At 31.8% G+C, this 23,869-nt stretch overlaps 1 protein-coding gene across 1 annotated transcript; it reads right to left on the bottom strand.

Annotated features, from left to right (window-relative positions):
• Window positions 1-1,967: 1,967 nt before the first annotated feature.
• On the bottom strand, window positions 1,968-20,673 carry LOC131067915 (probable glycosyltransferase At5g03795). The gene is made up of 3 exons (XM_058003076.2): window positions 20,377-20,673; window positions 19,167-19,971; window positions 1,968-2,458 (listed from the first exon to the last, which is right to left on the bottom strand). The coding sequence occupies exons 1-3, from the start codon at window positions 20,627-20,629 to the stop codon at window positions 1,975-1,977; spliced, it is 1,542 nt and encodes a 513-aa protein (XP_057859059.2). The 5' UTR covers window positions 20,630-20,673; the 3' UTR covers window positions 1,968-1,974.
• Between the last annotated feature and the right edge of the window lie 3,196 nt (window positions 20,674-23,869).

Below are 23,869 nucleotides of genomic sequence, written 5' to 3'. Positions count from 1 at the left end.
TTTCAATCTAGGCCTTGAAGCATAATGGTGTCCCATTATTTTTTGGACTAAGGATCCCGAACCAAAATGGGGCCTCGTTTAGAAAATAATGGGGCCCCGTTCCTAGTGGTCCTATTCCCAGTGCTTGCACTTCGCCCTAATTGGGACCCAACTTCTTGCACCAACCCCATGCAAATAATATCCTCTCTGTTCATGAACACCTATCTTCTTTTCCTTAAAGGCCCACTCCTTCTCTCATTCTATCACTATTAAGTCTTAGGATAGCAATATTTTTTCCAGTCACAACTATTCTCCCCTTTTGTGCTCTTGATACTATGTATTATGATTTGTAACTTCATACAAACTATCTTTTCTTTAAAAAAATACCTCTGAATGAGATGGACTAACTTGCCCCTTTTGTTCTCATCTAAGACTATCTTCTTATCATCCTCTCTTTCTTTAACTTCAACCCATATTTCATTCTAGTCATGCCATCATCACTCTATCTACTTTGTCATTATAGATGCTTTACCACTATCATATATGAATCAATCTTATATATTATTACTACTTTTTATACTCTCCTCAAATCTCATCACATGGCTATTACATAATTTCCTTCTAAAATGTCTTTGATGATTATGGCCTAAAATATCATGTCTTCTTAATAGTTTCTATGAGTGTTCCTTATTTTTTATTTCATAATGTGACTATACTCTTCACAACCTTCTTGTTCTTCGAACCATCTATAATTATAACTACTCTTTACCTTTTGGACTCAGTAGCTATCTCTAAGTATGCACAATATTTGGTTTCTAAGACACCCATTTCTTAAAAAATATTATAATTTTCTCTTCCTCACTATTTATAACATCAAGAATAGTAGCAAGTACATCCAGTACAAAACCTATTTGTAATATACTCCCTAGCTTTATTCCTCCCTCCTCAAGTGGCAATTTTACACCATGAATAGACAACAAATTTATACCAACCAACTTTCCAAGAATCTTGCTAAGAAAATAAGGGTATTTTGATGTATCAACAATAGAATTTTCCAATGATGTTGTTACCTTCTCCAATCCTTTGATGTAATGCTTTTGAATTAATAGAGATGACTTAGTTTTGCATGTATGAAGACATAGATTTTTTGAGAAACCCCTTTTTATATCTTTCTTATCAAAATAATCTACTATCCAAAACGATACTAATATAGATTCAATACCATTGTGATTTAATACCAAATACATACAAATTTTCCTCCTTCATGTCTCTAACACTATAATAGTCCTATATCGACATATCATATTTTTTGTTCTTCACTAAATTCCCTCAAACATCTTTTGACTATCATTTTGGACAGTATAGTAACGTATATTCGCATGTGCTCTGCCACCATTCTTATAAACTTGCATTTAATGTTTACAATAGTTACTTATAGATGGTTTATCCTTGTGTTCCTTGACTATCCACTATTCTTCATGGCGGTTATGTTTAGAGGAAAATGGGGGGATTTCAATATTAAATTATGATTTTATGACAATATAAAAAGGGTTGAGAGACTTTTACAATTCCTTACCACATTTTAGTATAGTGGCTAGTCATTTTTCATTTTTTTAAAGGTTACAATAATCTTCTATCTTATAGGAAATTACAAAATAAATATTAAAAATATTGACAACATCAAATTAGAGGAATTATAAATCCTCTCTCTATTCTTGAAAGGAGTTAGTACATTGTATTTTGATGAAATATATTTGAATTGATAAATAATTTAAATATTTCATATAATATTTTTATTCCTAAGGTTTCAATAATATATTTGGTTTTGTTTGTATTAGTCAAGACTTATGTTTATATAAATAATTTTTCTATGTATTAAGGCTTTGATATAATTATTATTAGTTTTAAAATATTGGTGTATATTTTACCTCTTTATATAAACACCATCCATATCAAGTTGCACTTAGAATTTTTTTTTTTATTTCGAATAATTTATTACAACGGGGCTCTTAATACATGATGCCTCAACCACAACTCATACATCACCATATTAAATGCATCATAGTCTAAGGGAGGCATGTGCCATTGGAAATGTTTCCTAACTTTAAGAGCATTACTTTGTAGTTCATTATATTGTTTTAACCCTCTACTATGAAGTACATCTTTCAACAATGGAATGTCAAGAGTTGAAATAACAAGAGAGAATGATTTCCAATTAAGAATATCATTGAATGGAAGATCATAATGATCTGCAAATATAATAGGCACACACCCATAATAGAGAGCATCTCCAATCCTTGCTGTGTTCACTTCATATCCTTTTGCATGAAGGCAAAATTTACTTCTCAACATAGCTTCAGAGTATGGGGTAGGAAGCCTTCCGAAATGGACAGAAATCTCTGAATCATTTTTCCACACTTCTAGTATTTTAGCACGAACATGTGAGTTGATTCCCCCTGCAAAGAAAGCTAATGTGTTTCTGCAAAATAAAACCCACATGAAAAGAAAACAATATTAGTATAATGATTAGAAGTAAAAATTTATGTTAAAAGTCCTTACTTAAAATCTTTTCATATAATTTAAACCATAATAAAAGAAACAATCTCTTTAGTATTGTAATAGAGTGTTTTTAAGGAACAATGAATTTGTTAATTAAATTTAGAAGAAGCGAACATCAATGATGATTTATCAATATCATGACCCCATAAACCTCCCAAAAAATTTGGCTATAATAGTGATATGAATTTAGACTCTAAGGATTTCAATTAAAAACTTATTTTAAATATTTTATTTTGATAAATATAATCAAGAAATACATAAAAATTTACAAACATATTTGTGAATGAAAAATGAAGAGTAATACATGTTGAACTTATAATAATTCAATACTAAATATTAAAGTATACAATATCGTACAAGTTAGAGTGCAAAAAGTTGAAAAACACGATTAGAAATTTAAGCTATTGATAATTTGAGCATCATAAAATATAATAATGTAGAAAGTGATGTCATAAAAACATAAAAAAAATGTAAGCATATGTTTAAACAAAGTGCCTTTATATTTATCATATATGTAATAATCTCAACCTAATTTAAGCTTTACCCAAAGTAATGATAAGAATGAATACTAGAACAACTACAAAAAGTAGATGATTTGCATATCAAGATTTATCCTTCCTCTTTTAGAAGAGATTTTTGCTAAAGATTTGAATTCAAAATATTAAATATGGTCAGATAAATATCTTCTTCGTATTTAATATTTTTTTCTTGTAATATTGAAGGCTTTTATTTAGGATATGTAAATGTAAATTGGAGATCAAAAAGAGGTCAAAAGTCGCTTTTATTTTTTCTAAAATTAATAAAAATTGATCTTGGATGAGAAGTCAAAGATAGATTACATTCAAAATGTAAACATGCGAAAAAAATATGTTTCATAGTGCTTAGAATAAAGTTACATAACTATTAGTTAAAAAAAAAGGTTGAAATTAAGAGATTCAAACAGGGGGAACACACAAAGTTCTCCTATTTTTGTAAAAAAAAAAGAGTAAAACATAGCATTCAATGTACTCCCACTAAAATATTGACTTTTTAAAAATATTTCACAAATCACTTTAGTGAAAAATTAGCTAAAATCATGTAGTTTAGTATAACTATTTTTGTTAAATGATTTTAATGAATGTACGATTTTATACTATTTTTCAAATTGAACATATCCTGAAAAAAATAAAAAAATTGATCTTGTGCTCTCCTATTTATGAAAAGTAATAAAAAATTATTTTGTTTTGAAAGTGTATACAACCGATTATAGAATTCAAAAATAAAATTTATTTTAAATTTGAATAAATAGATTAAAAAATAACATTATAAATACTATTAATAGGTTTTTGGAAAAAAATAAAGACATTTGAAAAATAAATAAAAAATCAAAACCTTAACATATTTGAAACATAGAAAAATACACGGTTAAAAACACAAGAGAGAGATTTGTTGAACACACCACATGATTGAGGGGGGGAGGGGAGGGGGTGAATTAGTTTGGAACTTAAAACAACTTACTTATAATCCTTTAAACTTAAAACCATAATTAACTTATCTTTGCAAGTATCAAAACATGAAAGCACAAAGCACAACACACACAAGAACACCAAAATTACGTGGAAAACCTAAGGAGGGAAAAAACACGGAGAGAATCACACTCACAAAATGAATAATTGATTACAATGTTTTAGGCTCAAGGCCAAGGATCCCACTACACCTTATTGGACCTACAAAAATAAGGTGCAAAACTTTAGGGCAAGATACAAAGGACTTGGAATACTAAGACGCACAATCTGAAGGCAAGATACAAAGAGCTGCACAAATTGCCAAAGGATCCACTATCATCTAGTAGGCACATGGAATAATGAATTATGATGAACAAGATGTCTTAATCATGAAACTATTTTTGAACCATTGTGTCTGTTAGCATATTGTCATTGATGTTTTTGGATCCAACAACATTGGTTTGACACATTCCAACATAATAGTCACATGCAACACATTCCGACACAAGCTTCATATAGTCCAATACTATTACTAGTTTGAAAATCACATAAGGCTTCGAGATCATGGTGTATACCTCTCCAGATGACTACATTCAATCATTTCGGCGTTGATGCGTGATTACAACTTTGTTATGGGTCTGATAGTAAGGTGTACAGTGGAAAATTGGGGGCTTGGTCAACTCTCCACTTGGGAGGGGGGAATTTGCTAAGCTCAATTTTCACTTGGGGAAAATTCACATTCAAAAGAGGGGGATGAATCTACTAGATCCAATCCCAAAGGATGTAAGGATTGAATACTAAGTAGATTGGTAGTGATTGGAATGAAATTGACCCTCTTTTGTGAGTTGATTGATTGAATTAAGATAAAGTGCTGAAAATAAAGACTGTGTGAAAATGGTAAGCTACAGGTTCGGGATTCAGTCATGCACCTGGATCTGAGAAGTTTGGGATGATTTGGAGCTGCTCTGTGAAATCGAGCAAAAGTTGCAAGGACGGTGTGTCCAGACAGGAGCACCCTCCACTTGGTCCTCCAAACTTTACATGCATTGAAAAGGGTTTTTTTGTCTTTACGAATAAAGCTTAATTCTAAAAGTATAGTTGCACACCTATTTCCTGCACACAAAAAGAAAGGGAAATGCGCTGGGAATAGGGGTTTGCCTTCATATCAAACCCTGGTTTTGGAATTAACCAAGTGGTTGAAATAATGTAAATGAAATGACTAAAAGTAGAAATCCTTCTCTTTGAGGGGATGTTGAATTGCTTGAAAATGAAATGCTTATACCTCCTTGTGAATTTTTTATTGCCTCCACATGGAATTACGATTTCATGAAGTAGAATGATGATCTCCTCTTCAATGCTTGAAGTCTTGACTCTATTGTTGTTCCAAAGCTTGAAGGAAGAATGAGAATGGTCAATTGCTCTTGAATGCTTGATCTCTTGAATGCTTGATGACCCCTTGTGTGTTATGGATTATATGTGTGTTCTCTCTTTTTTTAAAATGAGAGGGGAAATCCCTCTTATATACTTTCTAGTGGAATTAATTGATCGATTTTACGACTTGAGCCGACATAGGAGGAATTTTCCCGCTTCATTTTGAGATAGGCTAAAGGGAGGCACCCCAAGATAGGTCCCCTTTAGGGGATCCCAGGGCACCATGCTCTATTCCTAGTGGATCCTAGGGTGCCACACCCTGGTCCTAGCTTATTTTGGGGTAGGATCAAGGTGGCTTTTGAGTGCACAGTTGAGAAAAATGCAGATTTTGACTTGTATGAGCATATTCAGGTCTTCAATTAGGTTGAGGGGTGCAAAAACTAAGGTGAAGACCCAAATGCAGTTGAAAATTGCAAGGGGTGCAATTTTAGGACATTACATAAGGTACTCTATTTTTCTTGGTTAATGAAACATGATGTTTTTTGTCCGATCCTATCCAGAATCATCGACAGTTTAGATATTTTGTATTGCAAGATATGAAGGAAGTCTTTTTGTGTTTTGGCTGACTTCTTTAATATAACATAATTAGTATAGCATGGTAGGTAAAGGATTTTTGGTGCTTATCCTTTACTTTGGTTAAAGTCGACTTTATGAAGACATGTTTAGTATATAATGTAGTTAGTGAGCAGTGTTTAGATAGATGATCTTTTTTATCATAATATGTGGTGTATAGTATATGCGATCAAACAATGGATGTGGAAGTTATTTTGTACAATGATTCAAATATAAGATTATGCACTTAATTGTAATTGTATCTCATGCATATGATAGATGCAACATAACTATCCATTTTTGTACTATTGGCTTTAAGCCATCATACTTTGGACAGTGAGTCCATTCAATAGTGAGCCACCTATTTTTTGTATTACTATAATAGGTTACATATTACTGAGTGTTAACCCTCTTCGTGGTTTTGCCCATCTTGGGTTTTCCACGTATAAATCTCTATGTTATATGGTGTACTTTATTGTCTACTATCTTGTTAATTATTTCGCTAAGTAATGTTATGTGGTTGGTTGTTTACAAGTTTTAATATGTTCAAGGGAATATTGATTCACCCCTCCCCTCTTAGTATTTTGGGTTTTCAACAATTGGTATCAGAGCCTAGTCCTTTAGAAGAGTTTAACCACTCAAAGGAGATCTAGAAAGTTGAACTTATGGATATTATTGAAGAACTTAGAAATGCTCTTGAGTATCTTGAGGCAATTGAAAATGAAAATAAAGATCTAAAAGAGAATGTCTAGTTGGAAAATGAATGCATTGAAAAACTGAGAGAACAAATCTGAAAATTCAAGTTGAGACATAAGGAGGTTAGTGAAGAGCTCAACCAAGCAAACAACATTATTGCCGATCTAAAAACCAAAAGTGAAGATGATGAGAAAACTAAGGAGTAGTAGCAAGGAGAAAAAGTATGCATTGAAGTATGGGTCTCTGGCTCTATGTATCCTAGTTCATTTCTTGCAAGAGATTCTTGGATGTGGAAAGGTAGTACGGATAGAAGGCACTCCAGTAGCTCATCAAATTGTAGATCGATTGAGAAGGTTTATAGACTTCTCAAAGAAGGAAGAGGCATTCATTGGCTACTTCACATTATTTCAGTTCAAAATGCACAACAAGTAGAGAATCCCTAGATCCTTCATGCAAAAGTACAAAGACGATATCACATTCATGATTTCAACAGACAAATATACTATGGAGGTCATAGTTTCTAGAACCCAAATGGATTCTAGGTCTAGGATATGAAGTTTCTGAAGAAAGATTGGAAGGACTTGGAAAAGTCTTGCTAGAAAGTATGGTAAATGAGACGAAGGAAAGGTTTGGGACAACAAAAGAAAAATCCATGAAAATTCATATGGAGCAAACCAAGAAGGAGAGAAAGAAAACTGTTCAAAAGACTATCGATGAATCTCTAAATCAATCTAGCCTTATTGCTAAGGAAGTGGAGTAATTCAAGAGTTTTGCTAAGATCACTGCATCTTCCAATGCTCTACTGAAAGAGAAAGGCAATCCAAGTAAAGAAGCAGAAAACCTTGTCAAAAGGAAGAAGGAAAATCCTTCTCCATTCTCTTCCAAGAAGCCCGAGGAGGAAATAGGAAAGTCATTTAAGTTGAATCTGAAGAAGATGCATCAAAAGAAGAATCTAATATAGAGGGATTTCGGATTCAGTTTCAAGAAGGAAAAGGTAAGCAGATAGTTATGGAACCCCTTAAATTAGAATTTGTGTATAATATGATAGCTCTTGAAGGTCAATTAAAACAAGTGAGTGAAATGTATGTTGAAGCTGACAATGAAGATAAGGAAACCATTGTAAATTATTTCATTTAGTATTGTATTAAATGCTCTTTATAAGATTTTAAGAAAGATATTCCCCAAGATCTCTTGAAAATTCTTAATGAGATCAGAAGAAAAGCTATAGAAGATGGCAAGGAAATATAAAAACATTCTCTAGAGATTGTTGGAAACACTCTTACCAAGAATGACAAGACCACTCTTATACAAATATGCATAACATAACTTAGGACAAAGAAAAGGCTATATTCTCTTATAGAAAGGTCACAAGATATGGATACATTGAAAACAAAAATAGTAGAATATGTGAAATTCATTGTGAACAAATATGGACTTTTACCAATTATTGAAGATCCAAAAAAATATATCTAATGAAGATGTCATTGACAACATTGTTAATGAAAAGGTTATTTTTGATGATGTTGTATATGAGAATATTGTGCCTGATGTCACTACTGTGAAGGAAAATCTTCCAGTAAATGTACTTGATGACACTATTGTGAAGGAAAATCCTCCGATAAATGCACTTGATGACACTATAGCTTTGAATGTTCCCATCAATAGTTCAAAAGTGGAAGAGAAGAAAGAGAAAGAGGATAAAGAGAACAAGGATAAAGTGGTAGAAAAGGAAGTGAAAGAGAAGGAAGTGGAAGCAAAGGTTTCATCTGAAGAAGGTGCCGCATTGGTTGACACCACTGCAAGGGTAGAAGCCAAATCTAGCTCTGAAACACTAGAAAACTTTCTTGCTACTCCATTATCGTTCCAACCTATCACCTCCACATTGCTTGTTGATCTAAATAAGACCGATTCCTTTAAAAAAATTTAGATTGGTAAAGCCATTCAGGCTTTAGCTGAAAAGGATGTGTTTGATTAATTGAAAGAGAAGAACAAAGTAATTGAGGATGTGATATCATCTCTTCAAAGTTCTATTCCTAGTAGTTCAGTTGACCCATCCTCTTCTAGTCTAGATAAATGCAAAATATTGGTAAAATCACTCAAAAGTTACTTCTCCACTCTAGAATCTTAGATAGTTCATGAAAAGGAGGCTGAAAAAGAAAAAGTGTTATTTGATTTGAAAAGTAAATGTGCAACAACAAATGGAGACTTATGTCAACTTATTGCGCAAGGTCAATCTTGTCTCTCCACTAACATTTCAATCTATCTTTACAGTCTGCAATGACCAACTGCTACCAAAAGTAATCAGAATGAGATTGACACAATTGAGTAAAAAATTGAAGAGGCATTTCTCTCATTTTAGCTAGCTCAGGATCTATTTGGGTTCGAAAGGACAGTCATTGAATATTTGCACAAAAGATACTTTGAGCTTCAGTTACAGAGGGACAACATCATCATCCCTCTTGGATAGCTAAGGGACATGTGCAATGATTGCATCTCTTTGATGAATCATGCCCTCTCCAAGGCACAATAGTTTACCTTCTTCGAACCCCGTTCCATTGAAGATGTTGAAAATACACTTGTGTATCTCCAAGTTCAGTCTACTCTTCTTAGAGATTCCATTCGACAATGGACTAGCAATGAAGGTTTTTGGTTTGCACACATTCAAAAGATTAAAGAATCTTCTAGTTAACCTCTTCTATGGTTATTTCTCTTGGGGGGAGTTTCTCTTCTTTCTTGTTTGTGTCCACACCCTTTGCCATTGATGCCAAATGGGGAGTAAATATATGTAATGTAAAAGTGTAAACTTTTGTATAGATGAGTGAATATGTAAAGGTTGGATAGATATGCTTTTCTTTTTGTACACTAATATACAATGTTGCTATCAATGACAAAGGGGGGGATTGTCAGCATATTGTCATTGATGTTTTTGGATCCAACAACATTGTCTGACACATTCTAGCATAAGAGTCATATGTAGCACATTCTGACACAAGCTTCATATAGTCTAGTACTATTATTAATCCAAAAACCACGTAAGGCTTCAGGATCATGGTGTATACCTCTCTAGATGACTACATCTGATCATTCTGGTGTTGATACATGATTAGCACTTTGTTATGGGTTCGATAATCAGGGGCTCTGTTTTGCTTGGTTAATGATGCAAAACAATATTTTTGGTCTAGTCCTATCCGAAATCAGATGCATTTTAGATATTTTGTATTTCAAGATATGAAGGAAGTCTTTTTGTGTTTTGGCCAACTTCTTTAATATAACATAACCATTATACCGTGGTGGGTAAAGGATTTTCAGAGATAATCAATGAACATTGAGACCCATATAAAATTTTTAAATCAACATCCAAAGTATGTTTGAACCAAAGGGTATGATCCAAATAAGATACACCACCTGAGTCAACTAGAGACCAACACAACTGACAATACTGAACACAAAACTATTGGCGAGGGACATTGTTCCAGTGATGTTAGATGCATGGAGATTAGTTAGGGGTTGTCATTGATCGCAACCCAGCCTAGTAATCCTATCTAGTACTTGTAGATTTGATCTACCAAAAATTTTGACCTTAGGTGTAAGTTTGATAGAGTGTGAACACAATGTACAGATTCAGTGAGCTCAACTCATTTCCGATGATGCAGTTTTGGTTGCGGTGATTGGGATAGTCAATTGGTTGTTTAAGGTAGACCGGATTATAATTCTAGCCTCATGTGTTGATTCTTGTGCATTATTCTTGGCCTGGTCTCTAGTGATTCTAGAAAAACAAAGCTATTGTGTGAACATGTTGGGTAACCTGTGTTGCGGAACTGTAGGGATGATTTCGGTGATTAGTGTTGTGTTTGAGGAGTTTGTGCTATTGTGTGTGAAGCTTGTGATTATATGTTTGAGGTCCAAAATATGGATTTGTGGTGGATTGAGCCAACATGAGATTACACGTTTCATATTTTGCAGTTTTGTGAAGCCGACTTGTTACAGATCTATTTCGGTGGTGCGGATATATAAGATAGAACTGGGTGGTCATTTTCATGCGAATATATGTTTGCAAAATTATTTTGGGAGCAACTAAGCATAGTTTCACGTGTGCATCTTGAGTTTTGATTATTAGATATTTGGCAGCAGAGCAGTTTTCAAATTAGTGACAACGGATCATTTTGAGCTTAACTGGAATTGATTGCTGGCACTTGTAGATGCTATATTCTAGTTCAAACATTGTATTTTCCTTTATATCTCATTTTTAGGACAATGAGTCCTTCGGGGTAGCAGCCCTATTTTGTATTTGAGTTGTGATCTCTAGGCAGTGTGCTTGAATGCAAGTGCATTCCCCTTTTGTAATATTGTTCTACTACTGGCCATAGTGCAATGACATTGTGGGTTCAAATCCCACTGTGGTTTTTCCCTTTCTGGGTTTCCACATAATTTTTTTTGGTGTTATGGTCATGTGGTTATTTTCTTTGTGTTTCTGCATTATAGTTTCTATCTTTCGCATCCAATGGTTTAAGAATCAGTTTAATAAACTAATAAATTGCAGAACACTGATTCACCCCCCCCCCCCCCCTCTCAATGTTCATTGATTCCAACAAGAACAATATAGCTTCACATGTTGAACAAACCAACACAAGAAAAATGAACTGGAACACTATACAAACCATACAAACATGTCCTCCGAGTCACAAAATTTGAATCACCATGGTGGAGCAATACAAAGCATTCTTTGGACTGGTCTTAATAGACAACCTCATTGCCATCAAACCCCCACAACCAACTACATCATTTGAGCAACTGAGAGATCAAAAAAATGATAGTGCAACATCCATAGAACATAGACATTATTGTTAGGCCCAATATGGAAAGCTAATGTACTGAGAGGGGAGGGGTGAATCAGTACTTCAAATCCTTTTATTAACAATATCTTTACTGTTATGCATAAACCAAAAACTGCTATAACATAACATAAAGCTAAAACAAATGAGTAACAATCATACATGATTCACTCCATAACACATATATTTTGGTTACGTAGAAACTCTTGGTTAGAGAGAAAAACTGCGGTGGGGATGGCACCCACAACTTCACTACTGCAATAATAAAGAGTATTCGGTTAGAGCTACATATTTATCTATTTCTGATAGCTTACCCTATTAGGAGTAACAAGATCTGTTAGATCTACCTTGCTAAAGGATTTTACAACACTATATAAATGCTGCACCTGGTTAGAGGATTTACAATTTATGGACTTGATTAGAGTCTTTTACCTTGTTAAAGGTTTCTCTTACAACTTCAAAATATTACAATAAGATTTTACAAATATCTGCAACTTTACATCTGAAATGTTGTAGCAGATTCTATGTGCTCAAAATAAGATTACCTTACCTATAGCATACCTCGGTAACTCATAAAGTAACTCGGTAAACCCTTCTGTTTACTCTGTTCTTTGACTGTTTTCTGATAACCTTCTCGGTGACCTTTGTGTCTCTGTAACAGTCATAATACTCTGTGATTTCTCATGTATCACATAAGTCTTGCTTCATACACATATGCACACACATTTCTCTCATTCACATATGTCTCTAACCCTAAATTCATGCTGTATAAATAGATTTCTTAAGTCGGTGATCTGATTCATTGCTTCGATCTTACAAACATGATTTCTCGAATAAATAACCATGCAAAATATTTCATTGGTTAGATGACCTCAAAATTATACAAAATCTATATGTGCAATTTCCAATGTGATAATGGTTCTATGTGCCTCGATCTTGTAACACATTTTCATATGTGTGTCTAGGTTCAATGAATCTGGTAACACATTTCACTCGGTGTATATCAACTCGGTGTATTATCTTTACTGCTTGGTAGACATGAAATAACACTCGATAGACAGCTCGGTGTATACTGGGCTTTGTGATTGTTTTCCTTCTGTAACTGACTAGACTGTACATACCGACTAAATATTTCGGTAGTGGTAACCGACTAGAGTATATAGAATGACTTTGTATATAACACTAATGGCAATTTGATAAGTAGTAACAATTATATCTAGGACCACAAGATAGGAACACCAAGAACTAAAGGAATGCAAAATATTCTTCCATAAAGACTTTTAAATACTATTTCCTGCATATTGTAACTTCCACTACACTAGCCTTTTGAAAATATCTCATAATAACTCAACATCACCACCAAACAACATAGCAACATCTAAACAATCATTTCTAGACCATATAAAACATCTATACCATAACAAAATGACATCAATGACAACACTAGACAACTTGACATCAATGACAACATAAGCAACACAACTCAAGTTTCCAACAAGATTGATGTTATTGTGGTGTTTTTCATATCAATATGAAAAAATGGGAAAACCTGATGGAGAGCATGCTTGACATTAAATTTTTTTAATATTTTGTAGAAAAGGCATCTTTGAGAATTATCATGCAAATCCAACCCTTTAGCTTGGATGTCGAAAAAAATTCAACCCTAAAGATTGGTAGTTTTCAAAGTAGGTTATAACACAAGCATGTTATAATGTAGTAGCTCACAAAATGTAGGTATGCTATAACATGTTCATATTTTGGGAACCTTTTTTTTTACTTTTATGGCTCAGATAACACAAGAAACTTATAATGTAAGTGCATTACAACATGCTCATGTTTTGCTAGCCTTTTTTTCTTTTATGAACCACATAGTATGAGTGGGTTATAATGATATTTCATTATAATGCACACACATTTCGGATCAATAGTTGAAGATACCAGGTTCAACGACTACCAGATTATAATGCTTGTGTATTATGATGTGTGTTATATTATATTTGAACCACTTTTTGATCCCTCATTTTTGTGTACACACCTTTCAAATTCTTAATTTGAATAGTATAAAATATATTTTCATGTATATATATTCTAAAAATATCTCTTTAATGTGAAAGATAGAGTTAAAATAGCTTCAATAATATGAAAAAACAAAGATTTATCACATAGTATATAATGACTAAAGATCAACCATGATGGGTGCACTATTATAAATAGGTAGATCAAATTTTAGCTGGAAATGTAATAGAAATAATTGTTATGGGAGTTTGGAATGATGTAAATGTTGTAGATATGGTGTCAATATAATGTGTTGACATTGATACCAACCCTCAATATGTTTTATTGATGGTTGCAATTGTATGTTGATGATGTGTTGGACATCATGCCTTGTTTACTAAGTTAGTATTGTGTATATTGGTTGTGAGAAAAAGTGATTAATCATGATATCATATTAAGATGAGGATTAGAAGTATGATGATGAATTGAACATGATAATGATGGTCATGAGCATGCTGTAAGTTTTTGTTCTATCTCTCTTATTCCTCACGAGTAATGAATTGATGAACATCAATATTGTTGAAATAATGACAATGCGGGAAGTTAAATTGTTGATTGTTTGGGAGAATGCTTTTCAATTCTCTACAATTGAAGATATGGACTTGTAGTTTGGAAATTATCTTGCATGTGCTTTGAACAATGTATCTTGCTCTCTTCAGGACACAAATGGTTTTGGTAATTGTAGTATCTAGACAATTTGGTTGAATGCCAGACTAGTTTGGGAATGCTCGACATTTCTCTACATTTATGTGTTTGCTCATATAGTTGGGTGGATGTTCTTATGTTATTTGTACATGTATCATTTTAAGTTTCAAGTGCTGAAGTGTACCGCAAGTATGATTATTAAGGTTCTATCTCAAGACTGCGTTTTCTTCCTTACCTAGAATGAAATGTATTGTATCTAATTTCTCATGCCAACTCAATTGAATGTGATAAAATAATTTTAAAAAAGTAATGATTGAAAGACATATTATGTTGTTTCATGCTCTGCATTGTTGTTCTTGATCGTTCCAAAACTAATTGGTGATTGGATTGGTGTTTTGGAAGGATAAGTGATTATTTAATCGACCTGGATTACTTGTGCTAATGCAATGTGGTTTGTGCCAACATGGAAAGTTGAGCTAAGGAAATTTAGGTCCATTTTATCTCATTCCTTTGCCCACATTTACTTCTTTTCCACCACAGAAGTGTTTGTGCCAACCTCCATAGGGGATGCATATTTCATGTGTACACATTTTTATTATACTTGGCCAACCTAGAGAAGGTTTTTGGTGCTTGTGGAGGTTATAAATGAAAAATCAAATCAGTTGCAGAGTGAGTGAATGGGTGCGAGATTGTGTAGTTGTGAAGTGTGTGCAAAACTGCTTTATGCATACTGAAAGTAATGAGTTGATGGTATCTACATTCATATAAGTCCAAAAGTTTGCTAGAGGCAATAAGCCAAAGGTAATTGAAGTGCATAAGTGTTGCAATGAAAAATAATTTATCATTAATGATATTCTGAGGTTGTTGCCTCTTCTATGAGTGTGTGATATTTAGGGAGTAGTGAACTTCCTCTAGTTTTAGCTATAAAACTGTAATTTAGGGAGTAGTGAACTTCCTCTGGTTTTAGCTATAAAACTGTAATTTAGGGAGTTGTAGCTTCCTTCGGTTGTAGCCCTAAAACAAAGTTGTAAATCTATTTTATCTTGTGAGTCTGGAATTGGATAGTAGCTCCAAGAAGCTTTTCTCATTGTGTTTTTTTCTCCCATGGAGTTTTCCACGTATATCTAGTGTTCTCTTTTGCACTTGTGTTGATTGGTTTATCTTTCATCGGTATTGGTTAGTTTAAGGGTTTGAATTAAAAGTTGGTGCAAAGAAGTTTAAGCTTTAGATGGATACTAATTCACCCCCCCTTCTCAGTATATGGTGTGTTTAATAGTTAGTATAATTAACAATAGTGTATCTACTCTTTTTAATGATAATACAAGCTAAATGATGTAGATTTGACTACTATTATTTTATGTTTGGATAGTTGAAAGAAGGGTAGAGAATGCACTATTCACAAGTTCTCATTTTTTACATAAACACATATGAATGTAATCTATAAATATAAATTACTTATGCTAATATAATATACCAAATTCATATTTAAACCTAGACCCCCAAAGTTGAAAGGTATTCTTCTATAATATACAAATCTTTTACTATAATAATGCGGGGACTTCAATTAATGTAGGCTTTGTTACATAGATTAGGTGTTAAGTTAATCATGGGACACGTTTCAGATTACAATAGGAAGTATTTGAAGAATATAATATGAATAACTGTAATGGTTCCAGTAATGGCTTATGAGAGCCCAAATTCAAGGTTGAGCCATGTACCTTTTTTATATTATAATATATATAGGCTTTGCCTTTTTCCAAAATAAAAATGCAGGGACTTCAATTTACTAAGAAAATATAGATATTGTTAAGAAGTTTCATAAAATTTAGACACTATGTTATAGAAGTTTAGTTGAAAAATATTATCAATGATTGTAAATTAATTAATCTAAATATATGATAAATTAATATAGAGGTGTGCAATAGAAAAATCAAAGTTATTTAAAAAAATATATATTTAAAAATATTTTTAATAATGATATATGATCTAGGTGACGTAATAGATTACGTGGTAGTGAAAGTAAAAGAATTCAAAAGATTCTATCTAGAAGTAAAATGGATTTCTAAAATAAGATTATAAATGAGTTATAAATGATTCAATGATATTGATTAATATGTTATGATCTTAAAATATAGGAACCATATAGCTAAAACATAAGGAAACTAGTTATTTATTCTACCTCATGATCTAAAGAAGGGATAAAATACGTGTCCCATAATGATAGTGTGTTTAAAGAAAAATATGAAATTTCTACAAATTTGTGGTGAAACCATTAGTGGCTTCTTTACTATAAGCGAGGTTAAAAAATTCAAGAATTGAAATAAAATCTAGAAAACGATTGTTAATTATTATACAATACTATTATATTTGTCACATATAAAATAATAATTACAATATAAAAAATTTATTATGTTTTTAAATGTGATTAGAAAGGAAGAAAAATATTTTTGGTGTTATTTTCCTCATTTATTATGGTCATGTATATTTTTAAGAGAAGACAATACATCTTCATTAAAATTTAAAAATTGAAAAGACAAGCATATAGACATTAAAAAAGTAATATTAAGTATAATTGAGAAGTGTAGGACATAAGTGGTTGACTAATATTTTGATTTTACATTAGAATCGCCGATAATTTCTTGAAAATTTTGGGATTACATAAATTTAAATTAAAAAAAAATAGTAACTTATGCTAAAAAAGGCTTTCTAGTGTGGCTTTTCTTCGATGGTAGAAATTTTACATAGTGCCTAAGAAATGATATAGAAAACAGAATTGATAAATAATGGAGAAGAATTCAAGTACCGTTTAGTGGTTAGGTAAGAATATAAAAAATAAGGGAAAAGGAGAAAGGGCAATTGATTAAATATAAAAAATAGATTAAATGATTTAAAGAATTTTTTTTTTGAAAAGAATGAAGATAAAATATAAAATATATTATAATAGCAAAAATAAAATAAATGAAAATAAAATAATAAAAAAGAAACTCAAAAAATTAAAAATGTCACTACCAAAAATATAAAATTAGTTATCATATGTAATTCTATAGATAGTCTTAAGAAGAAAAAGAAACATAATACATGCTCAAATATTAAATTAAAAGAATTTACTTTTGATTTAGAAAATGGATAAGAGCCTAGTTGAATACTATAAGAGGAGAAAGTAAGATTTATAAGAAACCATTTTCTTTCGGAGAATAGAGAAGAAGAAAGTGAGGAAGGAGTTATGAATTAATGCATTTTGGATCTCTAGAAATTGATAAAATAATTTAAAAAAATTTCAAATTTTTGTACTTAATTATTCTTTTAGATCATAAAAAATTTTAAAAAAATTGTATGACAAATAGAGAAATATTAGTATGTTGTAGAGAATTAATTTTTTTATATCATATTCAAAGTATAAGAGTGTGTATGATTAATAAAGATTGAAGATTAAAAGAAGTTATATTTAATGAGGAGGAGGAGGACACACTAAATCAAAGTTGTAATGGAAAAATAGCATTATCATATAATGAATTTTTGAATCTAATTTCATTCTAGGTGGAAAGAAAGTTTCAAACATTAAATGAGAATGATTCATCCTCGTTATTAGTTTCTTTAGGAAATTTGTAATTGTATGTTGCAAAAAATAAATAAGAAACTTACATCAGTTCAGAAAAATAGCTACAAGGATAATCTTTCTCAAGGCAATGACCGAAAGCACTATGAATGATTCCTAATGGACAAATATTGAGTATCTTTATTTAACCAATTCTAACAAAAGTTAGCTCTTTCTTAAAGAGCCTCAAATTCTCCATGGTGAGAACAAAAGAATAATGCTTAAAGAGAATAAGATTCTATCTTATTTTTCACAAGAAATTTATAGAGGTCAGTTGTTTAAAGAGTCTCAGTTTTTCATATTGAGACTATTCTTAAAGATAAATTTTATCTTAATTTTCACAAGGTCAATTGCTTAAAGAGTCTCAATTTCTCTATGGTGAGATCAAAAGAATAATTATCAAAGATATGGTTCTACCTTATTTTTCGCAAAACTCATAGAGATCAATTGGAGAGGAAGCTAAAGGTCATCACCAAGAAAAAGAAATGATAAAGAGGAAATGCAATGTAATAAAAGACACCATCTACCCAGTTAATCTAAATCACCTTAAAAAGTAGCAAAAACACTACATTATCTTTTTTCTCTCAAGATAGACATCTATTGTCTAAAAACCCAATTAAGGTAAGGCGGCCTTGCCCCATTCCAAAGATGTTGAAAATCAAATGGATCATTAGTAGAATTAAACATAAATAGGCAATTCTTTATAACTAAGACGCTTCCACTTCCAAACAACTCTCAATGTTTATGTCTATTTATAAATGTCCTTCTCAGTCTTATGTTTGTAAACATGTTCTCCTATATGTTTGTTGTTATGTTATATCTTTGACAATCTATTGACTATCTCTCTTACACGATCTTATACATTCTTTCAATACCAAAAACAACTCCCATAAACCATACAAGAATCTACTACATCCCTAATGCTAATTCTAGTCCATAATAGTATATAAACATGTATGTGGAAAATAACGTATATAAACTATTTTAAATTGAAAAGAAACTTGTTCTCATTATACTCCAATTAATTCCTATCTTGCTTTGCTTCAATTTCAAAATATGCTTATTGATTTGTTGTTTACTCAATTCAACTAAACAATTCATTTGCCAATTCAATCATGTTCCACCCACGTGTATTGCTTTTTCCATTAAATTGGCTGACGTGCAACTTGGAATAAGAAAAATTGTGTAATGGCTTGTAGCAATTTAAGGAACATGTGAGTCTGGGGAATTGATAACCAGTTATTTATGATTTGCAGAGCTAAAAGTGTATTATAATACATGTTACTCATCATGAAACTGGAAAAACCAAAAAGAAAAAGATCTTAGGATGAGGAATACCTTTTGACAGAAGAAAGTCCCATGGAATTCCCTTGTCTGGGCCAGATTTGAGGTATTGATGTATCCTTGTGTGCAACATAGCTTGGAACAAAGTAGCTTGAAGAACACACCACTTGAATTGCATTCAGCTTCACTTCCACTGCTTTGTCCATTGCTGTCCTGCCCACTGAATGACAGGCCACATAGAAATGATCACCACCATTTGTTCTGTTCCAATATGGATAATTTTGGCTGATTTTATCAATATATTTCTTGATGAAATTTTTCATTCCACCAACACTAACTCTTCTATCATTCCTCATAGTTGCAATGGAGAATGGCAGATAGAAAAGATCTGCTTCTGTGGGATCATTTGTGAGATAATGACTTTGCATGAGAGCCTTCTTAAAGTAGCTTTCACTGGCATAATTCCCACCAGGCTTGCCCCTCTCTGGTAGAAATATACTTGCAAATGCATCTTTTGCTTCATGTGGGTATGCATAGATTTTGAATTTCTTCTTCATCTCCTTATAGTCCTGACGAAAGATTGCTTTGTTGTGGAATATATCCCCAATTTCTTCCTCATTCTCCTTAGTTTCTGACTCATTCTCCTTAATTTCTCTCTCATTCTTCTTAATTTCTGCTTCATTCTCCTTAACTTCACCCTTATTCTCCTTAATTTCTGCTTCATTCTCCTTAACTTCTCCCTGATTCTTCTTAATTTCTGCTTCATTCTCCTTAATTTCTCCCTCATTCTCCTCCCCTACATTAGGATGCCCTGTTTTGTTATCAAATAGATGCTCATTTTCTACCTTATTCGCCTCACCTGCATTAGAATGCCACGTTTCATTTATCAAAGCAGAAACAAAATCAGAATCAGAATCATTAAGAAGACCTGAAACAAATCAAAACAAACAAGCAGATTCATAAAGACTTTTCTAATCAGAATCAGAGTAAATTCTCTAAGATATATAGCTGTAGGAAGAACTGTATTCCAGGGCAGTAACCAGGACACCCAGACTCAGCAAATCCAAGTAACTACTAAAACCATGACTACCCATTTCATCAAACTCATTCAAATGTTATCAATTTAGATGCAAAGAAGACCACTTGATATCCAAATCATGAATTATAGATATCATTTTGATAATAGATCACAAAATATGATCGAAAATGTTGATATAAACAAACACGCAATCTAAAGTAGAATCAATAACAGAATCACACATACCATGTTTATTTTGCTTCACAAAATTCAGCTGATCATTTGCCTTTGCACTTAACTTTGCCTGCTTGCTCCTAGGTAGCAGAGTTTCCATTGGGATAAGTTTATGTTTATGTCCTATCTCCAAGGAATCTCCATTACTTGTGCTCTCAATTGAGTTCAGAATGTTCACCATGAAACAGGAGCATGCCAATACAAGTAACAGAATTACATAATGCCTAGAAGACATACAGTGTTTAGAAAGACTGGTTGAAGCCATTGAATTTTCTCTGTGTCTCAGAACATCCAAGAACAATCATCAAGATCTAGCATTACCCTCAATATTATATACCTCCAATAGTTTAGTTTTATTTTGATAGTCAACGGTAGGTTTTTTGGTTTGGATTCCATGGATATGGATTTGTTTACAATTTTATCTAGATTGGCATGTGAGTGATTGAATATTACATGGGTGTGACATATTAATATATATAAATGTTGATTCAGTCTTTCATTGTTTTCAGTGTTTGAACTTACTTTCTCTTCTTTTGATTCCATACAGTTACAGAACCTATGCAAGTTTCAAACATGGAAATGGAATATTATACGTGCCTATGCATAGAACACGTTTTGGTGACAAGGCAAACTTGAAATTCCCAATGGCCGCCATTGTTGTCTTGACTTGCAAGCTTATAGTGATGAGATGATGATTTATTTTCTTGAATTTTATATTACCATCGCTGTCTAGAGCCTATGTAATAATGTATGACCAATTCCATTTTTGTATAGATAACGTGTTCTTGCCTCACATGGAGAGTATTATTACAGGTTAATGTCAACCCCTATCAATTTTGATGGGTTTTTAGCTCAAGGAAAGTTCCTGAAGATAAATTTATTTTCTGAAATTATAGTGATAGAACTTATATGGTGGAGGCAGTATTGTATATTATTTATTGGATGGAATCTTGACATCACTATAGTAGTTATTGGTTGGTTATTTAATGATCTTATTTCTTAATAAGAGTGGGAGAAAAAAATAGAGATTGAGTTAAAATAGAAGGTTTATTAGATTAAGTATATTTAAGATTGAAATATTTTATGATTTATTATAGTTTAAGTGTTCAAGACAAACAAAATAGAATAAGAAATATGATGGTCATTCAATTTATTAGTGATTTAGAGGAAACATACATAAATGGAATCTTTTTGATGGATGAGTTTTGATTACATATGTTCAAGAATACGAGTCAACTTCCACCAAGAGACAAGCTAACTCAATCAAGTATAAATAATGGCACTTGATGAGGCAAAGATGACACATGCCATTGTTAGCTACCTTGAAAGTGAAATATATTTTAAAAAACACCTTAATAAAATAGCTGTAATAGAGTAATACACCAACAACTTCTTAAGTGTGTATAACAAATTTACATAGCACAAGACAAGAATATGAGATAAAATAGAAGCAGATACTTGGTTGTAATCAACTACAATGTGAACAAGAGGTAACCTCCAAAAGTCTTATAATAAGAAGAGATCTTACAATATGATTCTCAACAATCATGCAATGCCTCTTATTTATAGGATTCTTCGTACCTTAATCTCAATGAGACGAAGCTAGCTTATAGTAACTATACTTAAGAACAAATAAATAATTTAAATAAGGATTATGTGATTCATAGATTATCACAAATATTATAATATATTCAATATGTTAAGGACATATCATTTCACCTTTTAAATAAGCATTGTTTTCAATGAAGCATAATTTTGAATACTTTTGTATGAAAGGTTCATCTTCCCACATAACATCTTTGATGGGTGAATTGAATTCCACTTGATTATAACAACCCCTAGAATAGAACATTAAATATTTTCATATTTTAAGGCAATTAAATAACTCATGTGAAAGGATAGCAAGTACAATAAATATATCCAACATAACCCTAATAACTTTCGAATATAATTCAACTATAATGATTGTATCCATAGATCATTTATAATGAGGTAACAAATATAGTAAGTTCATAACTAAATCTAATTTAGGTATACTGAATAATATAAAACTAAATAGGCAATACGTTTATAGACACCTTCAAATCAACACTTATTTATAACTCATTTAATTAATAAAATAAATTTTTAATTAATTACTTTTTGTAATTTTTTATTTTTAATAAAATAAATATTTAATTAAATATTTTTATAATTTATCATTTTTCATAAAATAAATATTTAATTAGTTATTTTTGTAATTTATCTTTTTTCATATTTTGCAATTAATTAAATATTTTATTATTTTCTAAAATTGTCTTTACTTAATTAAATAAATATTTATTATTTATTTAATTATTTTTACCATTATAAATTTTATTTATTAAATAAATATTTTTATTTATTTTGTAGACACAAAATTTGTCGTCCTCATTGGCTTTAATCCTGGGTGGATTCATTTCATTCTCATGCATTATTCCATCTATTATCATTTATAATCAATTTTATCCATTATTAATATTATCATTAATATTATTATTATTTATCATTTATCCATTAATATTATTTATTATTATCATTTACTCATATATTCTATTTATCCATTTAATAATATTATTTTTTATTTATACTATTATTCTCCATTTCACAAACATATTTCACATATGCAACACTACTTATTGATGCTTTCTCCTCTACCTATTTTCGTCCACCTTACATGTGTGGGATTAAACTCTCAAACCCTATTCTTTTGTCCCACATTCATACCACAACATAGATTCACCCGGAGAATGCTTATAAAAGAAAAGCCCCTCTCCCATTTTGGTATCCATAACTTTGCATTCAAAATCCATTGCTTGCATCCATCTCTTGCAATGGAGTCAGAAATCCATTTGCATGCATGTGTGTTTTAATTTGTTATTTTTCATTGCATGTGTGTGTGTTTAGTAGGTACTTCATTGTTGGATGTTGGAAATGCCTGGATCTTAATCTCTAAAATACAAAAAATGAGAAAAATGTTTGCATATGTGCAAAGTTTGATGACATGATGGTAATGTATGTTGTCATTGATTTCAATATGCTGAAGTGTGAACCGGTATGTTGAAGTAAGTAAACTGGCAAGTGAACCGGTATGATGAAGTGTGAACCGATATATTGAAGTAAGTAAACTAGCAAGTGAACCGGTATATGCAAAGCTTGTATCGGGGTTTCACTTGATATGACTATCGGTTGGTAGTCTCAGCATCAGGGTTTCCGACTGATGCATTCCAAGTCCGTGCGATTCGACCGACGACATCCTGTGATGAGTTAGCATTGAAATGAAGATTAGATCATGTTGCCATGTCAGCGTTGTGCTTGAGGATCTTGCATAAAAAGTTTGATTCTATCTACCTCGGGAATGTGCAAAGTCTTAGTAAACTCTTAGTAAACTGTGGAGAGCGCGTGATGGGTTATCAACTTCCAGAAGCAGTGAAGAACGAATGATGCAGAATGTCTTGAGATTTTTTCAAGATTGTTTTACCCTATG

Source organism: Cryptomeria japonica, chromosome 6 (assembly GCF_030272615.1).
Source record: "Cryptomeria japonica chromosome 6, Sugi_1.0, whole genome shotgun sequence".
Lineage (NCBI taxonomy): Eukaryota > Viridiplantae > Streptophyta > Pinopsida > Cupressales > Cupressaceae > Cryptomeria > Cryptomeria japonica.
This window is presented reverse-complemented; position numbering and strand designations above follow the sequence as displayed.